Source organism: Thalassophryne amazonica, chromosome 14 (assembly GCF_902500255.1).
Source record: "Thalassophryne amazonica chromosome 14, fThaAma1.1, whole genome shotgun sequence".
In the NCBI taxonomy this organism is placed as follows: Eukaryota; Metazoa; Chordata; class Actinopteri; order Batrachoidiformes; family Batrachoididae; genus Thalassophryne; species Thalassophryne amazonica.
In genome coordinates, this window is record NC_047116.1 from 36,364,403 (window position 1) to 36,382,917 (window position 18,515).

Below are 18,515 nucleotides of genomic sequence, written 5' to 3' on the forward strand. Positions count from 1 at the left end.
GGAAACCACCGGGAGGAGATTGAGTTTTTTGTAACTCCTTCTACCTCCCGCGTGATTTTGGGCATCCCATGGATGTTGAAGCACAATCCCCGGATTGATTGGCCGTCTGGGGTGGTGGTTCAGTGGAGCGAAACCTGCCATCGGGGGTGTTTAGGATCCTCGGTTCCTCCCGGTTCACAGGCTAAGGAGGAGGTCAAAGTCCCTCCCAATCTGACGGCAGTGCCGGTTGAGTACCACGATCTTGCTGACGTCTTCAGTAAGGATCTGGCACTCACCCTTCCCCCGCACCGTCCGTACGATTGTGCCATTGATTTGGTTCCAGGCGCTGAGTTCCCGTCCAGCAGGCTGTACAACCTCTCACGACCTGAGCGCGAATCAATGGAGACCTACATCCGGGACTCATTAGCTGCCGGGCTGATCCGGAACTCCACCTCCCCGATGGGGGCAGGTTTCTTTTTTGTGGGCAAGAAAGATGGCGGACTTCGTCCATGTATTGATTACAGGGGGCTGAATGAGATTACGGTTTGCAACCGATACCCGTTGCCATTGTTAGATTCCGTGTTCACCCCCCTGCATGGAGCCAAAATCTTTACTAAGCTGGATCTTAGAAATGCGTATCACCTGTTTCGGATCCGGAAGGGAGACGAATGGAAGACGGCATTTAACACCCCATTAGGTCACTTTGAGTACCTGGTCATGCCGTTCGGCCTCACCAACGCCCCCGCGACGTTCCAAGCCCTGGTTAACGACGTCTTGCAGGACTTCCTGCACCGATTCGTCTTCGTATATCTGGACGATATTCTCATCTTTTCTCCGGATCCTGAGACCCATGTCCAGCATGTACGTCAGGTCCTGCAGCGGTTGTTAGAGAACCGACTGTTTGTGAAGGGCGAGAAGTGCGAGTTTCACCGCACGTCTTTGTCCTTCCTGGGGTTTATCATCTCCTCTAACTCCGTCGCCCCTGATCCGGCCAAGGTTGCGGCGGTGAGAGATTGGCCCCAACCAACAAGCCGTAGGAAGCTGCAACAGTTCCTCGGCTTCGCTAATTTCTATAGGAGGTTCATTAAGGGCTACAGTCAGGTAGTTAGCCCCCTGACAGCCCTGACCTCTCCAAAAGTCCCCTTCACCTGGTCGGATCGGTGCGAAGCCGCGTTCAAGGAGTTGAAACGACGGTTCTCTACTGCGCCAGTTTTGGTGCAGCCCGACCCTAGCCGCCAGTTCATGGTTGAAGTGGACGCCTCTGACTCAGGGATAGGAGCCGTGCTGTCCCAGAGCGGAGAGACCGATAAGGTACTTCACCCATGTGCCTACTTTTCACGCAGGTTGACCCCGGCTGAACGGAACTATGACGTCGGCAATCGAGAACTCCTTGCGGTGAAAGAGGCTCTTGAGGAGTGGAGACACCTGTTGGAGGGAGCGTCTATGCCATTCACGGTTTTCACTGACCATCGGAACCTGGAGTATATCAGGACCGCCAAGCGGCTGAACCCCAGGCAAGCCCGCTGGTCACTGTTCTTTGGGCGTTTTGACTTCCGGATCACCTATCGCCCCGGGACCAAGAACCAGAGGTCGGATGCCTTGTCCCGGGTACACGAAGAGGAGGTCAAAACTGCACTGTCGGATCCACCGGAGCCCATCCTGCCTGAGTCCACTATCGTGGCCACCCTCACCTGGGAAGTGGAGAAGACCGTCCGGGAGGCCCTGGCACGGAGCCCGGACCCAGGAACAGGTCCGAAGAACTGTCTGTACGTCCCACCAGAGGCCAGAGCTGCAGTCTTGGACTTCTGTCATGGTTCCAAGCTCTCCTGTCATCCAGGGGTGCGAAGGACCGTGGCAGTTGTCCGGCAGCGCTTCTGGTGGGCGTCTATGGAGGCAGACGTCCGGGAATATATCCAGGCCTGCACCACCTGTGCCAGGGGCAAGGCAGTACACACAAAGGCCCAAGGAATCCTCCAGCCGCTGCCGGTGCCTCATCGCCCCTGGTCCCACATCGGCCTGGATTTCGTCACGGGCCTCCTGCCATCCCAGGGCAACACCACCATCTTCACGATAGTGGACCGTTTCTCCAAGGCGGCCCACTTCGTGGCCCTCCCGAAGCTCCCAACAGCCCAGGAGACAGCAGACCTCCTGGTCCACCACGTTGTCCGTCTGCACGGGATACCCTCCGACATCGTCTCAGATCGTGGTCCCCAGTTCTCCTCACACGTCTGGAGGAGCTTCTGCAGGGAACTGGGGGCCACCGTGAGCCTCTCGTCCGGGTACCATCCACAGACGAACGGACAGGCAGAGCGGGTCAACCAGGAACTGGAACAGACCCTCCGCTGCGTCACATCCGCGCACCCGACCGCCTGGAGTAACCATCTGGCCTGGATCGAGTATGCGCATAACAGCCAGGTGTCTTCGGCCACCGGCCTCTCCCCATTTGAGGTGTGTTTGGGGTATCAGCCCCCGTTGTTTCCCGTGGTGGAGGGAGAGGTCGGTGTGCCCTCGGTCCAGGCCCACCTGTGGAAGTGCCGTCGGGTGTGGCGCTCCGCCCGCTCTGCCTTGTTGAAGGCCCGGACGAGGGCGAAGACCCATGCAGACCGCCGGCGATCCCCGGCCCCTGCTTACCAGCCCGGGCAGGAGGTGTGGCTTTCCACGAAGGACATCCCCCTCCAGGTGGACTCCCCGAAACTCCAGGACAGGTACATTGGCCCCTTCAAGATCCTCAAAGTCCTCAGTCCTGCCGCAGTGAAGCTCCAACTCCCGGCTTCACTGCGGATCCATCCGGTTTTCCACGTGTCACGTATCAAACCTCATCACACCTCACCCCTCTGTGCTCCCGGACCGGCGCCCCCTCCTGCTCGGATCATCGACGGGGGGCCGGCTTGGACGGTGCGCCGGCTCCTGGACGTCCGTCGGATGGGTCGGGGGTTCCAATACTTGGTGGACTGGGAGGGGTATGGACCCGAAGAACGCTCCTGAGTGAAGAGGAGCTTCATCCTGGATCCGGCCCTCCTGGCCAACTTCTACCGCCGACACCCCGACAAACCTGGTCGGGCGCCAGGAGGCGCCCGTTGAGGGGGGGGTCCTGTTGTGTGGGCCGCCAGAAGAGGAGGTACTGCTGGCCCACCACCAGAGGGCGCCCTGCCTGAAGTGCGGGCTTCAGGCACGAGAGGGCGCTGCCGCCATGGACACAGCCGGGGGTGACAGCTGTCGCTCATTACCTCTTGACAGCTGTCACCCATCTACTCAACATCATCTCACTCCATAAAGACCAGACGTCATCTCCACCTCGTTGCCGAGATATCATACTTCATTGGAGGTAATATCCTCAGCCGTTTTGTAATTGTAATATTTGTATATTGTGAGTGTTTGCAGGAGTACCAGTTCCTCCGTCGGTGGAAGCTGTGAGAGCGCTGAAGGCACTCTTTTCCCCTGAGGAATCCACAGTACTCTGCAAGTTATTGAGTGAGAGGTGGAGGTGGCATTCCCACCGTTGTTGTTACTGGGTGTACACACACCCACACTTGACTGTCTTTGTTCTTCGCCAGCAGTACCAGATCCGACAGTCGGGGACGGTGATCACCTGGGAATTCGGGACTTGGCGGCTCCAGTATTCACCAGGTTCTGGGGCGGCGGAAATCGTGTGGTTCCGGCTCTTCTTAGGACAGACGTCTTCTATCCTCGAGCCTGCCCACACGTCACCTTTGTGTATTGACTGTTATGATATTCTGAGATTGTCTGTATGTTCGTTGTGCACATTCACAACATTAAATTGTTATATTTTGGCTCATCTATTGACCGTTCATTTGCGCCCCCTGTTGTGGGTCCGTGTCACTACACTTTCCCAACACTGGGTTCTTGTTTGCCACATGAACAATCAGTGAGGCCCTAAAAGAAACTAAAGCTGGGACACTTATCACAACTTCTGTCAATAATGTTAGCGTTTTCACACTTTTCCATTGTATGATTTCATTAGGATTACTCAAAAAACATTTGGAGTGTCATCAGGTGAGAGGTCAATAAATGTCAATAAATGTCATGGAGGAAAACTTTTTATTAATCTTTAAGATTTGCACTAGTCTTGCTTTTGAATTATCTTTTATCATTGTATCAATATCACAATAAACATGACATGAAAGGAAAAAAGAGAACAACGTAAAACTAGTAAACAGCACCTTATGCCGGTTTTTAACTTTTAAACATCAGTAGTCTCATCTCAAAAGAAGGCAAATATTAAGCCAAAAAAATTAAATAAGACTGGCATTTTTGCAACAAACCATTGCTGATTTATTATTTAAATAAAAAATGTTAACAATGCACTTTTTGCCCCCCCCCCCCCCACCCACCACCAAAAACCAAACAAAAACAATGCAGTATAATAAATTTGGTCCTCAGTGAATTTTCATAGAATAATGGACGAGAATGGTTTCAAATCTACATTTTCATTCCAAAGACATTTAGAGATTACACTAACTATTCTTGATCATTCCTAAACAGTCACTGATTACCACTATTACATTAGCACAGACGATACTCATACTGGTGCTCAATTAAGAGTAAACAAAATGCATCTTTATACGAGGGCTGTCAATAAAGTAACGGTCCTTTTTATTTTTTTCAAAAACTATATGAATTTCATTCATATGTTTTTACGTCAGAAATGCTTGAACCCTCGTGCGCATGCGTGAGTTTTTCCACGCCTGTCGGTGACGTCATTCGCCTGTGAGCACTCCTTGTGGGAGGAGTCGTCCAGCCCCTCGTCGGAATTCCTTTGTCTGAGAAGTTGCTGAGAGACTGGCGCGTTGTTTGATCAAAATTTTTTCTAAACCTGTGAGACACATCGAAGTGGACACGGTTCGAAAAATTAAGCTGGTTTTCAGTGAAAATTTTAACGGCTGATGAGAGATTTTGAGGTGATTCTGTCGCTTTAAGGACTTCCCATGGTGCGAGACGTCGCTCAGCGCTCTCAGGCGGCGTCATCAGCCTGTTCAAGCTTAAAACCTCCACATTTCAGGCTCTATTGATCCAGGACGTCGTGAGAGAACAGAGAAGTTTCAGAAGAAGTCGGTTTCAGCATTTTATCCGGATATTCCACTGTTAAAGGAGATTTTTTTAATGAAAGACGTGCGGACGGATCCGCACGTCGGGACGCAGCCGACGCGGTGCGGCGGCACAGGAAAACACCTCCATTGGAAGCCTTAAGGACAAGTTGGAACATGTCCTGCTGTTAAACAATTTCTCATATACTCACTCCACTGAAAGCCATCAAAAGCCGCCTGGATTTTACAAATAGTTATCAACACGGAGGTGTTTTTCCTGTGCCGCCGCACCGCGTCGGCTGCGTCCCGACGCGCGGACCCGTCCGCACGTCTTTCATTAAAAAAATCTCCTTTAACAGTGGAATATCCGGATAAAATGCTGAAACCGACTTCTTCTGAAACTTCTCTGTTCTCTCACGACGTCCTGGATCAATAGAGCCTGAAATGTGGAGGTTTTCAGCTTGAACAGGCTGACGACGGTGGCTGAGAGCGCTGAGCGACGTCTCGCACCGTGAAAAGTCCTTAAAGCGACAGAATCACCTCAAAATCTCTCATCAGCCGTTAACATTTTCACTGAAAACCAGCTTAATTTTTCGAACCGTGTCCACTTCGATGTGTCTCACAGGTTTAGAAAAAATTTTGATCAAACAACGCGCCAGTCTCTCAGCAACTTCTCAGACAAAGGAATTCCGACGAGGGGCTGGACGACTCCTCCCACAAGGAGTGCTCACAGGTGAATGACGTCACCGACAGGCGTGGAAAAACTCACGCATGCGCACGAGGGTTCAAGCATGTCTGACGTAAAAACATATGAATGAAATCCATATAGTTTTTGAAAAAAATAAAAAGGACCGTTACTTTATTGACAGCCCTCGTATGATCAACAACACTTCAACAACGTTAAATTGTCGTGTCTGTCAAACACGTTTTAAAAATCGGGAATTCTTAATTGACATATTCTTCAATTAACTTGAGAAGCTCTGACGCCTTATCCCGTGCTTGCTTTTCATTTGCCAATTTGAACTGTCCATTTGGAATGTGGGGAAACGGGTGGCAGTTGGGATATTGAGTCTTTTTAGCATCTACTCCCAGCGCTACCAGATCTTCCACAATTTGAGGCAGAACATGAAGCTTCTCGTTGTAGAAGGAAACTTGTTGGGCAATGACTGAGATGGAACAGCCTGATGGGCGCTCACCTCTTCGCTTATATTCGGCAGCTACGAGGGATTTTTCTACTGCTTGGTGGATTTTGAAGAGACACCACTCCGTGTTGCCAACACCCGTGTCACTGGAAGCTGCATTGAGGTCGCAGCGGGCCTGCCTACACCAGCGTTGGGCCTCTGATTTGTTTGGCCTTGGAACATTTCTATAATGGGTCCAAAAGTTATAGGAATGATGGTTTCTATAGAACCTGTCTTGATAGAACCTCTCTCGACTTCTTTTGTGGCCCCTGGCCTCCTGATTCCACTGGTAAAAGAAATTTGTGAAATCTGGGTATTCCCTTGAAAAGCCTGATTGTGGACTTCTACCTTTCGTGAGCTCATTGATTCTGTTCTGCAAATATTTGAAGGCCTCATTGTAAAGCTCTTCACAGTCAAGGTTTTTGTCAGGATGCCACCTAAGGAATAATCTCTTGATTGCTTTTGTCCTATCCTCCACGGGAAGCTTCCAGATCTCTGCCAAACACTCATCGATTTCTTTTTTGGCTTCCTCCAGAGACACTGGTGTGGATCTCGCAGATGAGGATCGTGTAGGCGATGTTTGGGCAAAATGCGGCACAGATCCAGCTAGTGGTTCCAAGCTCATGCAGGATGCTCCACCAGATCCATGCTGCATTGATGCTCCATCCATGCTCCAGCCAAAAGTTTTTCTCTCTTGTTTAAACTGGTAAAGGTCAAGGGAACTGACTTCAACCGAGTCATCTTGTCCTACATCAATTTTATATCTTTGTGAATACCAACCAGCATGCCCAGGCAGTTCTTCAACAATGACTGCATAAATATATGTTCCATTGATGTTGTAGCCAACATACTCCCCCTCCTCAAAATTATTGAGGACGTTCATGTCCAGGGCATCATACCATTCTTCAGGAATATCTGTCCCAGGTGCTGGTGTATTGAGAAGACAGCTATCTGTTTCAGCTGTGTCGCGGATCTCATTCTTAGCCAGCGTTTTCTGAACATCTTCCAAAGTGTCGCACATGAGAAGTTGTCCAAGGACGGGCAGGTGAATCGCTGCGACCCTGTTACCTAAAAGGGCATTAATTTCCTTTGTCAGAGTCATATTGACTTCATTTACGACCTTAAGAGCAGTGTTGTCACCGTGTTTTAAATATAAAATGCAGCCTTGTTGTTCTCTACTGATAAAAACGTCCGTTTCAGCAGCGGTATTGTGTAGAGGCTGTTTTTCAAACCAAAGCTCTGTTTCAAGGCTTTTGCAGCAGATAATCTGAATACTGCCAAAGGCATTCTGGCACATGTCATTGGCATCTGCTTGAGTTATCTCTCCCTCAGAATGCTGTCTGATGAGACAGATTAGTCCATGCCGAAAGGCTGCAGAGGACAAATGTTTGTCAAACCACCCACTGAATTCGCAGTGGACTCCATACTCACACAGTTGCATGTGCATTTCCACCATTTTCTCTGTCATAAACAGGGACAGCATTTTGGGTTGAAGTTTCTGAGGTAGGACTTGCAGCAGCCGATGATGCTCATAAACGTCACTGCCCAGATGGCATGCACTGAGTTTCTCAAGCAACGGGAACGTGTTCTCCAGTGCAGCTTCTAACCTTCTAGCCTCAAACACTGTGTCGTTGAAATACAGTGCGCATGATGGGTGTAATCTGCCATCTACTGAGGGAAGATACAATGTTTGGACATCTTCAAGAAGGGGCTGTTTTTGCTTATTTTGGATCAACTCTAACAGCTGGCCAACAGCACGCTTTACAGTGGTGATTTGGTTATTGTGCAGTTGGGTTTTATCAACAGAATCGGCATAAACTCCTGCCAGAACATTACAGTACTGCACTGCTGTGGGTTCTGGCTGAACACCGATTTTCTTGAAAAAGTCAGCGTACATGGCATCCGCTCCAGTTATCTTGTACAGATAGGGCCTGAAATCGAGGTCATTGGAGAGTGTGAGTGATGTCTCTTCTGCTGTCACCAGTTTGGTATCTTTTTCAACCAGCACAACAGGGAGTCCGGTCAACGGCTGGCCTTCAAATTTGTTTGTCTGCAGGTAGGCATAAGAACTCCGGAACACTTTTGCTCTGGTTTTGATCACGTCCTCATTTATACAAGGCCTCTGACAGATGTTGCTCATGTTAGTGGTTACACAGTGCGGAGGGGGTTGCTCAAGAGCTCCTGCATTTTTCATAATTTCCACGTATTTCTGCGACCTATACAATGGCAGCTCTATAATTGGCATTGATGACCAAATCAGGTCTTGGTGCTTAGGATCGCTGTCAATCAGAGAACCTCTGATGCTTACAGCAGTTGTCTCAGCAGCAAATGGCTTGTGATAGCTGCACAGTTCTGCCCGAATTTTCACAGGAAAAATGAATCTGATGTCAGCTATGCTCTCCAACAATGTCTTGTCCTGCTTTTGGTCATCACTTGCATTTCTCAGGGCTGTTGTCAATAGCAACGACGATTTCCGTTTTAATTCGTCAAGTCTACAGCTTCCGTCTGCTTCTGACTCTAACTGGTAAGCAAAACTAATGATGTCATCGTTGGTCACATTGTGCTTCATTCCAAGTTCTTTAAGAAAGTCTCTTGCTTGTCTCAACAATGTTGAGTTTTTGTTGCACACCTCAGTCCAAAATGTTTGAGGCACAAACTTTTCCTTTGGCAGCATAATCTTGTATAAATGAACAGAGTCATCATAGTAGTATGATGCCTGCTCCATTCTGCCTTCAGCGCTGCAAATCAGTTTCACTCCTTTCATTGAGGAGATGATTTTGTTCTGATACTTTTGATATTTGTCGTTGAACTGTAGCGACAGTAAGAGTTTCATGCAGTGAAGCAGCTGTGCCTCTGTGAGTTTGTGCATGATGGGCAGGATGAAGCGGCAGAAATAGTCCAAGTCTGTTAGGATGGTGATGTTCAGGACTTGCGAAAGAATCTCATTCTCAAGACTGTATTTGAGGAAAATGCTGTTGGTGTCCGGCAGCATGAACAAATCTGGAAACATCGTCAGTGTTCCCAATATGAGAACAAATACTTCTTTAGGGCCATCAATCCTCACTTGCTCATCCTGTATTGTTTCAAACAACGGTAAGGATTTGAGCTTTTGCTGATAATCGTAATTATTTTTGGGCACTTCAGACTGTAGGAAGCACTGAAGCTTTTTCATGTCAGCAGAGGAAAGGTGGGAAAACTCTGAGCGATCGATGTTACAGAGTTGGTCCATCACAGAACGTCTATCTTCTACATTCATAAGTTTGTGATGTAAAACAGGATATACCGCGCTGGTTATATCACTGAAGAACAAATTGTCACGTGTCATAAATCCAAGTTTAAAGAGAATTTTTGATATGTCACTTGATGGAAAGGGAATCACACTTGGTACAGCCCTTATTGTTTGCAGGAAGTGCTTGTTATCTAGCCGTGGTGACACAACAGGCAGGGCGCAAAAGTCACCAAACAGCTTAATGACATTATCATGTATCAGTTCATGATCATCTCCACTTTTGGATTCATTTGTCAAGAACCTCCAAAATAATTTCAGCCAGTCTGTTACTGGCTTGTTGGGGACATGAAGACCACTACGTGGATCAACTTCACAGTCTTGAAGAAAAATCTGAAGGACTGGCTTCAAATACTTTTTAGCAACAGGAAGTGTCACAGTGTTGACAAGGTGGCATGCTTGTAGAACAGCCACATGGCTGCCGTTTGTCTCATATCTGGCAAATTCCTCCTCATAACCAATGAACAGACTGTCATATCTTGATATCAGTTTGGGGAAGTTGGAATTGAACACTCTTAGAACGTCATCTTTAGTCAGAAGAAGAGGGAGCCCATTTAGTGCACTGGGATCAACAGTGGTAGGGCTTTTCTTGGCTAAATTTGCCAAGCAGAACTTCAAAAGCTCTGAACATCTTTCTGCATTCCTGATCAGAGTGGCGTGTATGGGCAGCGGTAACCCCGTGTTTGTTTGGGTTGAGTCATTGAGTGGTTTTTCTCTCAGAAATTTTTGCACAGTCTCTGGACACACGTGCTTCACTTCAACACCCACACTTTTGAAACTGGTCCAAATTTTAATCATTTTTGGAGACTGAGGAACTAATCTCATCCCAAGATCTTCCAAAATGTCAACAATATGATGAAATACTGAGTCCATCAAGTGTGGCACTTTAGTTGATTCTGTTTCTGCAACATTACACCAGTCAAAGCTGTACTCTTTAATTTCTCTATCTGCAATTTTACGTGTTGACTTCTTCATGACTGGAATGACATTCAGAGCTCTTTCGCTGAGCGATCTGTAGACCTCATGTATCATTTCATGCCATTCCGGAGGAACATCTTTTTCCACAATGGGGAAAAAAACACAAATAGGAACGATCAAAACATGATTCAAGTTGTGAAAAGGAGACTTTCAGCATTACATTTCTGCATCTGATGTAATGAAGGAGCTCTGCATACAGTGGAGCTATGGCGTTCTGCTTCAAAGATTCATTCCAGTTAGATTTCATATTTTGACCATCTTCTTTCCAAAGGCTTCTCCTGGCAGAATCTACCTCAAAGTTTCCATTGACATGCACAGGAAGGCCTGTTTTTCCTGGCAGAGGAAGTGAGCAAAAGGCCTCTCCTTTAAAGTCGCTGATTTGTTTAGTGGGCCAACGTGCGGCCACTGCTGCTTGGGGAAGGTGCTCTGGTTGATTTTCACCACTGTTCTTAAATGAGCCAAACTGCTCGGCAATGATCCAGTTACTTTGTCTTTTATCTGAGGATGAAATTTTGATTTCATAAATAGCCTTGTGTGGAGTTACTACTTTGCCAAATTGTAGAGCATTTTGTAAATGCTCTCGAAATGTAGCTTTGTTGTCTTTGCTTGCCTCTGCTAGGTTCTTTTTAACCATAAACATGGTTGTACGTTTCCTTGTATGAGCATCGATTGTGTGGACTTCTATTTTGTTGATGTTTTTCAGAAACAGAATTAGTCCTTCTGGGTCTTCAGACAGAGCCGAGCACAGCTCCTTCATGTCATGGTCGGTGACTCCTTGCTTTGATATTTTTGAGCTATCTGCCATAGTTCCCATTCTCAACGGCAGTCTGAACATGGTTCCCTCTTTAAGGGGGAAGTCCTCTGGAAGGAACGTGTCATAGACATCTTTGTACATCTCCTTAAAAATAGGAGCCAGGTTATAGCCAATACCAGCTGGCGATTTGCCTGAATCATTTTCTATGTATTTTTGATTGGGATCAGAAATACAGAGTAATTCATCTCCAGTCAAGATTGAAGGGCAGTCAGTCAGATGGTAGACTGAGTTGAAGCCTACTCCATATTTCCCTATTTTTCCTGGAGAGTTGTGCTTTCCCCCCTTCTCCCAGCTGTTGAATACCAATGAGATCAGCATCAGAAAACACTCTGTTGTTGTACACACACAGCGCTGGACCTTGAAGGTGGTTCCACTTCTTTCCAAATGTTTTTTCTGTCCCGTGTTTTCGTTTATCCCAAACAAAGTGAACTTCTGTTGCTTCTGCATCATCTGCATTTTGGAGAAGCTCTTTAAGGATGTCCTTCTTGGCTGGATAGGCTGAAATTATGTTTTTGAGCCGAACGGTTAGTTGCTCCTGTTGTTGGAAGTGAAACACAAATGGGGAATTGTTTGGAATGGTGTGGTTTTCCAAAGTATGATGCCTGGTGGTTTTGATCCCAAAATAATGAGCCACAACACGTGAGATCTTCTCGTGACATAATGTGACCCCCGAACTGACTGGCATCCATGGGCTGTCATTGTAGAAGAGTTTGCTTGCAGGTTGCAAAACACCATGTTGATTGGGTATAAGGCAGTCTGATGTTATTTTCTCTTTGGCCTCAAATATCCCCATATTTAAGATAGTAAGGCACATTGTGAGATCAGTCTTCGGTAGGGGCTTGTTTCTGTGTTGTGTGTACAGTTTCTGGAGCACAGTGAAAAACTGGTTGGTTGTGTATTTCTTTTCCACACCTACACATTCCCAAAGTCTTTTAAAACAAGTGAAGGTGTGAGGGAGTACGTGGAGATAGGGTTTTGCTTCAAACTGCTCATTTTCTGCTGTTTCTTTTATGTCCACAAAAGTGTCGCCAACAAGAACAAATGGAAATGAATTTGCTGCCTTGCAAATGAGTGTGGAATGTCTGGAATCACAGAGGAGCTCATCTAAAAACCTGTAACACTCACTGACTAGTTTGTTCAACAAGGCTTTGTCAATGTTTTGAGCTTGTTTATGTGCTTCCTGCAGCTGCTTAAGCACCGTTTCAGGCTCTGGACGGTCACAAACTCCCAAAAACTGTAGAACTGGGTCAGAAGTGTGCATCTTCAAGTTTGGATTATCTAACACAGGCTGTGTCATGTTTACAAGTAGGTAGCAACTGTCACTGAATACATCAATGGGCTTTCTGAGTGCTACCATACTGTCCAAATGTGTACTTTCTGGACAAAATGCTGGAAGAAATGCAGTACTCTTCAGTGTCTCCCAGTGATAAGAGTCTGCATCATGCAGGTGACTCTTCATGAGTTCCAGAAGACATTTCACATGCTCATATGTTTTCTTTTTATCAGTCTGGAAGATTTTAGCAGTTGCGCCTGCTTTCTCTGTGATGTCTTCCAATGGGAGATTGTCATTCACCATTCCAAGTTCTAGCAATCGATGAACCCTTTTTAAAGAGCAAAAGTCATTCTTGGTGCCCCCAAGCAAGCGTCCCTTTTCCTGTTTGAAAAGACAGGCTGCTTTTCCTGATGGATTCACAAGTTTCTTGATGAACTGCAGCTGTCCACTCTTTGCAGGGATGCATGGATAGCTCATCAGTAAACTGTCGATTTCTTTCATGTTAAGGTCAATAGCATGCAGGACAAGAATATCTCTGCTTTTTGGGTCCATGGTGGCAAGATCACTAAAGACTATGTCTCTGTAAAATCTCTGCCAGTCCAGTGTTCTGCTCTGTAAATGCTCTTCCAGACCAGCCTGTTTAAAGCTGTTTCTCAGCCACGGCGGAAGTGGAATAACACAGCTGGGTGGTTTGCAATGTTTTTGACACACCTGCATTGCCAGTTCACTCACTTTTCTATCTTCTTCAATGCTCTGATGTAAAAATATGGCATTGTTCATTGAGCACCACTTGTTACCATCACTAAAGAGCTCTGCAGCAAAGGAATGCTGTGCAATGGCAGTGTAAAACGCATCCACCAAAGGCTTGAAGTTTTGACTCACTTTCTGCCTATCAGGCCAAAAATTATGGTAGCTGTAACCTTCCATTTGCTTCTTTTCAGACATTTCCTTTAATACTGAAAGCACAGTAACATAAGCTGTCACTACAGGATCCTGAAGAAGAGCTTTGTTCCACTCGTGTTTCACTCCACTCTCCCATAAACCCTTCCGATTACTCGTCACAGCAAATATTCCGTTCACGTTGACTGGTAGGCCTGTGTGAATCGAAAGCGGAAGGAAGCAAAATGCCTGCCCCACAAGTTCTGCTTGTATTGTGTCAGCTTTCCTGGTTTCTATATGTCTCTGAAAAGGCACAGCAACCCCACCAATGGGCAAGGAGAAACGAGCTTGTTTGTTGTCTGTGAGGGCCATTTTCAAAGCCTGTTGTGTTCCAAAGCAGTTGTAAAGAAGCCATAACTGGTCTTGAGACTTCCCATGCTGCTGACTGGTTATGTTGACTGTGCTGACTGTGCTGTAGTCAATCATGTCTTTGTATTTTCCATCAAGTTTCATGAGTTTCTTAGCTTGGTGTTGCTTTGACAGCAAGGATTCATCTGGAACCTTAATTGTATTCTCAATAGTTTTGGACACAGTGAGGACCGTTTGTATTTGGTCTTCTCTGGGAGGAGTCAGTGCATCATTTGAGATGTTTTCTAGTGACACCGTGTTGATGTACTTCAGAAATAGCAGGTGATTTTGTGGATTGTTAGTGAGGTGCTGTTGAAAAGCCATGATGTCAGGCCTATAATAGACCTTTTTGCTTATTTCCGAGCTGACAGCCTCTTCTGGAGTTCGGAAAGGGAGTCTGATCAGAGTGCCTGGATAGGGTTCAGGAGGACTTTTTCTGTTGAAGCTACAGTTGAAAATGTGCTCATAGGGTCCAAACTGACCAGGAAAATAAACAAGAACTTGTTGCTGAGAGAGGTCCAGCTTGATTCCAGGATTCCCTTTGTTTTTGATGTGCTTTGTAAGGTGAGTTACATTTGGATCGAATATCAGGAGGGTGGTACCACTGAGGATAGAGGGAACATCGGTCACATGATACACAGTGTTGAATCCAAGTCCAAACTTTCCAATCTTTTCCACCTTGTCTTCCTTTGAGGCAGAACCTACTCTGGTGATATTTTTCCAATCATCAGCTGTGAATTGCTGATTATTAAAAGCCCAAGACAGGGCCCCTGGCAAAGGGCCATGCCGGGGTCAATTACGCTATCGGGGGAATCATGGTGCACTCTGAAATCCACCAAGAATTTGCAGGTGTCTGCCCCAGCATCCTCTGCATTCTGAATAAGCTCTTTGAAAATGTCCCTTTCTTCATCGTACTCTTTCAGGATGTTTTTAATCCTTGTTGTTATTGGTTCCGACTGCCCACACTGTTCTATTCCAACTAACTCTGGACCGAGGATGTGTGTGCTGAGGAGGGGGATGTTCAACCATTCAGCTGTTGCTTTTGGTATTTCCTCATGTACAATTAGTATTTCTTCCTGGCTGTACTTCATCTTTTCCAAACCGTTTCTACTTATGTCACAGAAGACTGCTGTTGACAGAGGTTTGAGGGTACATTTTCCATCCTCTAGGATGACTGGCACTGGGATGTCATCCTGAACTCTTTTCTTCTGTCTCCACAACCAGTTTAGAATTTCTATGGACACATTTACCTCTGAGCTACTTGCAAGTTGCTGTTGCCTCCCTTCAATGGTTTGCTTGATAGAATGAAGAATCCCAACAATTTCTTCATCTGAAAGAGACACTCTAAGGCCAAACTCCCTCAGCATCTTGCCGTATGGCAGAAATTCTTTCGGCACCTTCCCGATTTGAGAGCTCAGGTCTAGATTGGGTGGATAGTCTTCAACAAGATCTTGAGGTGAAACAAAGTGGTTGTGGTTCCAAAGCCAGCATGTTTTCTTGTTCATCAATGTTGCAAATTTATGGATGTGTTCTTGCATGTGTTTATAAATGCTGTGCAACTTCCTTTTGAAATCCACATTGGTATCTGGATTGTGCATCGTTTGTGCTCTCGATGTCAAGACTGACAAATTTTCTACCACTTTCTCAGGTGGAGGCAAACGGTTGAGTCCAAGTCTGTTGCTAACTCTGTCACTGAGCTTTCCCATCAGAGGCATGACATACTCAACAATGTCCTCATACTTGGAATGTCTTATGTCATCTGGGCAGAAAAAAATGGTATCCTGAGATTTCTTGCTGCAGTGCTTTTTGTCATTACCTGGTTTAGCACATGGCATCCATTTCAACATTTTAAGACAATGCAGCTGTTGTTGAGAAAATTTAGAGAGGAGATCATGAACATCCAGTATTCTCAAAAGTTCCTGAGCTCTTCTGACAGCCTCCTTTGGAGATTCAACATGTAGTTTGTCAATCAGTGTGGCAGCATGTAGCAAATGCTCTGGTGACACATCCTTTTCTTTAGTTAATAACCCAAGATCTGTTAGGCTCTCAAGCATCGGGGGTGTCGCGGTGTATTTTGTTGGAGGGAACAAGTAAGACTCAAAAATGACTTTGAAGGTTTTAATTCTTGGATCAAAACAGCTTGAGGCCTTTTTACGTTGACCATTCACTTCAATGAAACTCAAGTTCTCACATCGATGTTTCAAGGTCTGACTTTGAGAGAAAAGGACATTACCATGTTGTAAAATCCAAATCATGATTTTCTCTGTGTCTTCATTTCTGCATGTCCTCTTCTCAATGCAATCAATGAGGAGATTAGCTGCTTGAGCTGTGTCCAGGAGATTAATGTTGAGCATATGTAAGAGCCTCCGATCAGCCTCGGTTACACACTGCACAACTGAATCATGAATGGGGAGATTGCTTGGTACCTTCAAACCAGAATTTAAGAGTAGAGCCTGTTTTGATTTTGCTGCCACCCACAAACCCTTCATGTTTTGGAACAGAGGTAACTCTGAGAGGAGATTTTTCTCAGTACTGGAGAGCGAATCGAGATGAGAGAGATAGTTTTTCAGCCCTTCGAGTTCTTTGTGAGAGGTGGTCTTGAGTTCTCTATTGACCTGCTGATAATGTAAATTTGCAAACACTTTTAAGACACTCCTTGGCGATGGACACATCACGTAAGACTCCAGGTCTTGATGCTTAAGCCAGGCATTTCCTTCCACAACTGTCCCACCAACTTTCTTCACCAGCTGAACAATGTGATCTGGCAAGGTGATCTGATTGTTTTTCTGAAAGATGAGGGTTGCATTCTCTTGTAGCCTTGCTAGTAAGACAGACCCACTGACGCTCTCAAATGGCTGGACTGGTATTAACGGCATGCCAATGAAACAACTTAACGTGTTGAAGTGACAGTTGAGAAATTTCCAGAATTCTTGGAGCCACACAAAGGGTGGATGGTGGCTGCTGCCAAACTGCCAGGTGACCTGTTGCATCGTTGTCTGTTTCCAGTCCTGTGGCATGTACTCCTTTGCATATGCAGCCACATGCTGTGCATCAATGTTGATCACGTTGAATAAATCTGTAAAATTGGAAGATTATGTACATATGTGCCAATGTGTTATGAAAAGCATGCAGGTGATAAATAAGCCATCATATCAATGTGGTCCAGGAAAGAACATCTCACCTTTTCTAGACAGTTCTTCCAGATGAGCACTGCAGACTGGAGGGAGGTCATCTGGGATGAAGAGGTTTTTGCAGAATGGCAGCAACATTCTGTGTGGAAGAAAAGTCTGGCCATTATACAAAAAAATTTCAATGTGCAACAGCTTCAGATAAAAAAATGTAGCATTTGGATTTATTATTATGTTCATGATTTCTTAATGCCTAAATACTGTGGTTTACTTTTTATCTTATTGTCCTCCTCCACCTGTAAGGCCAGAACGGGGATATAGAAATGCACTCTCATTATTTATTTATTTATTTATTTTGTGTGTTCATGACAACTTGAATAAAATGTATGATTTTCATTTAATTTGACTTAGACATCCCAATTGCAAATGCAACTCAGACCAGTTTAAATTTGAGCTTGATCTAGTTTTATCAGGACCCTAAGGACTATCCATTTTACAGAACAGAGTGATGATTTTTATTGTCCCTCAACAGCCAAACTTTTTGTTTGTTTGTTTTTTCCTGTACAGCCAGTTCTTTGGAATCCTACCTTGGGAATTCCTTGCTGTCGATCAAAGCGAGGTCTTCCTCTCTGTCCGTGAACGATTTGAAAGTGCCATTACTGAGTGGAAGCAGATGAAGTCCATGCAGTTCTGTGTATTTTTTGTCACTCAAAATGTACTCCAAAAAACATAGCTTGTCCTCTTTGGAGATGTTATGTACACCTATCTTGCGGAGAATGTCCCTTAGGAATGCTGGAGTCACATGTTTGAGGGTGCTGCGATGTGGATAGGTGTCTTTTATAGCTCTTGCAACCCTATCTGAGAGGGTGACGAGGTTTTCCCCACAAGAAATCAAAATCCTCTTGATGGCAGCTATTATCTGAGGGCTTGTTGAACTATTGCAGGGAAACACTGCTTCTGATGGTGTCACAAACTTTCTTTCATCTTTGGCCAGAGAGAGGACAGCCGTCTTCTTTGTGAATAAAAGATGAAGAACATCAAGAGCAACTGTATGCCATCTGTCTTTGTGCTGCATGTGGGCAAGGTCTGGCCACAGGTCGCCTGTGAGCACTCCTTGTGGGAGGAGTCGTCCAGCCCCTCGTCGGAATTCCTTTGTCTGAGAAGTTGCTGAGAGACTGGCGCGTTGTTTGATCAAAATTTTTTCTAAACCTGTGAGACACATCGAAGTGGACACGGTTCGAAAAATTAAGCTGGTTTTCAGTGAAAATTTTAACGGCTGATGAGAGATTTTGAGGTGATTCTGTCGCTTTAAGGACTTCCCATGGTGCGAGACGTCGCTCAGCGCTCTCAGGCGGCGTCATCAGCCTGTTCAAGCTTAAAACCTCCACATTTCAGGCTCTATTGATCCAGGACGTCGTGAGAGAACAGAGAAGTTTCAGAAGAAGTCGGTTTCAGCATTTTATCCGGATATTCCACTGTTAAAGGAGATTTTTTTAATGAAAGACGTGCGGACGGATCCGCACGTCGGGACGCAGCCGACGCGG

The 18,515-nt window shown here is 45.9% G+C and overlaps 1 protein-coding gene across 1 annotated transcript; it reads right to left on the reverse strand.

Moving 5' to 3' along the window:
* Nucleotides 1–5,817: 5,817 nt before the first annotated feature.
* Nucleotides 5,818–18,055, reverse strand: LOC117524063 (sacsin-like). The gene is given in 6 exon segments (XM_034185785.1): nt 5,818–10,571; nt 10,573–11,565; nt 11,567–14,604; nt 14,607–16,919; nt 17,025–17,113; nt 17,559–18,055. Coding segments are annotated over 6 exon segments (11,523 nt in total). The 5' UTR covers nt 18,047–18,055; the 3' UTR covers nt 5,818–5,969.
* Between the last annotated feature and the right edge of the window lie 460 nt (nt 18,056–18,515).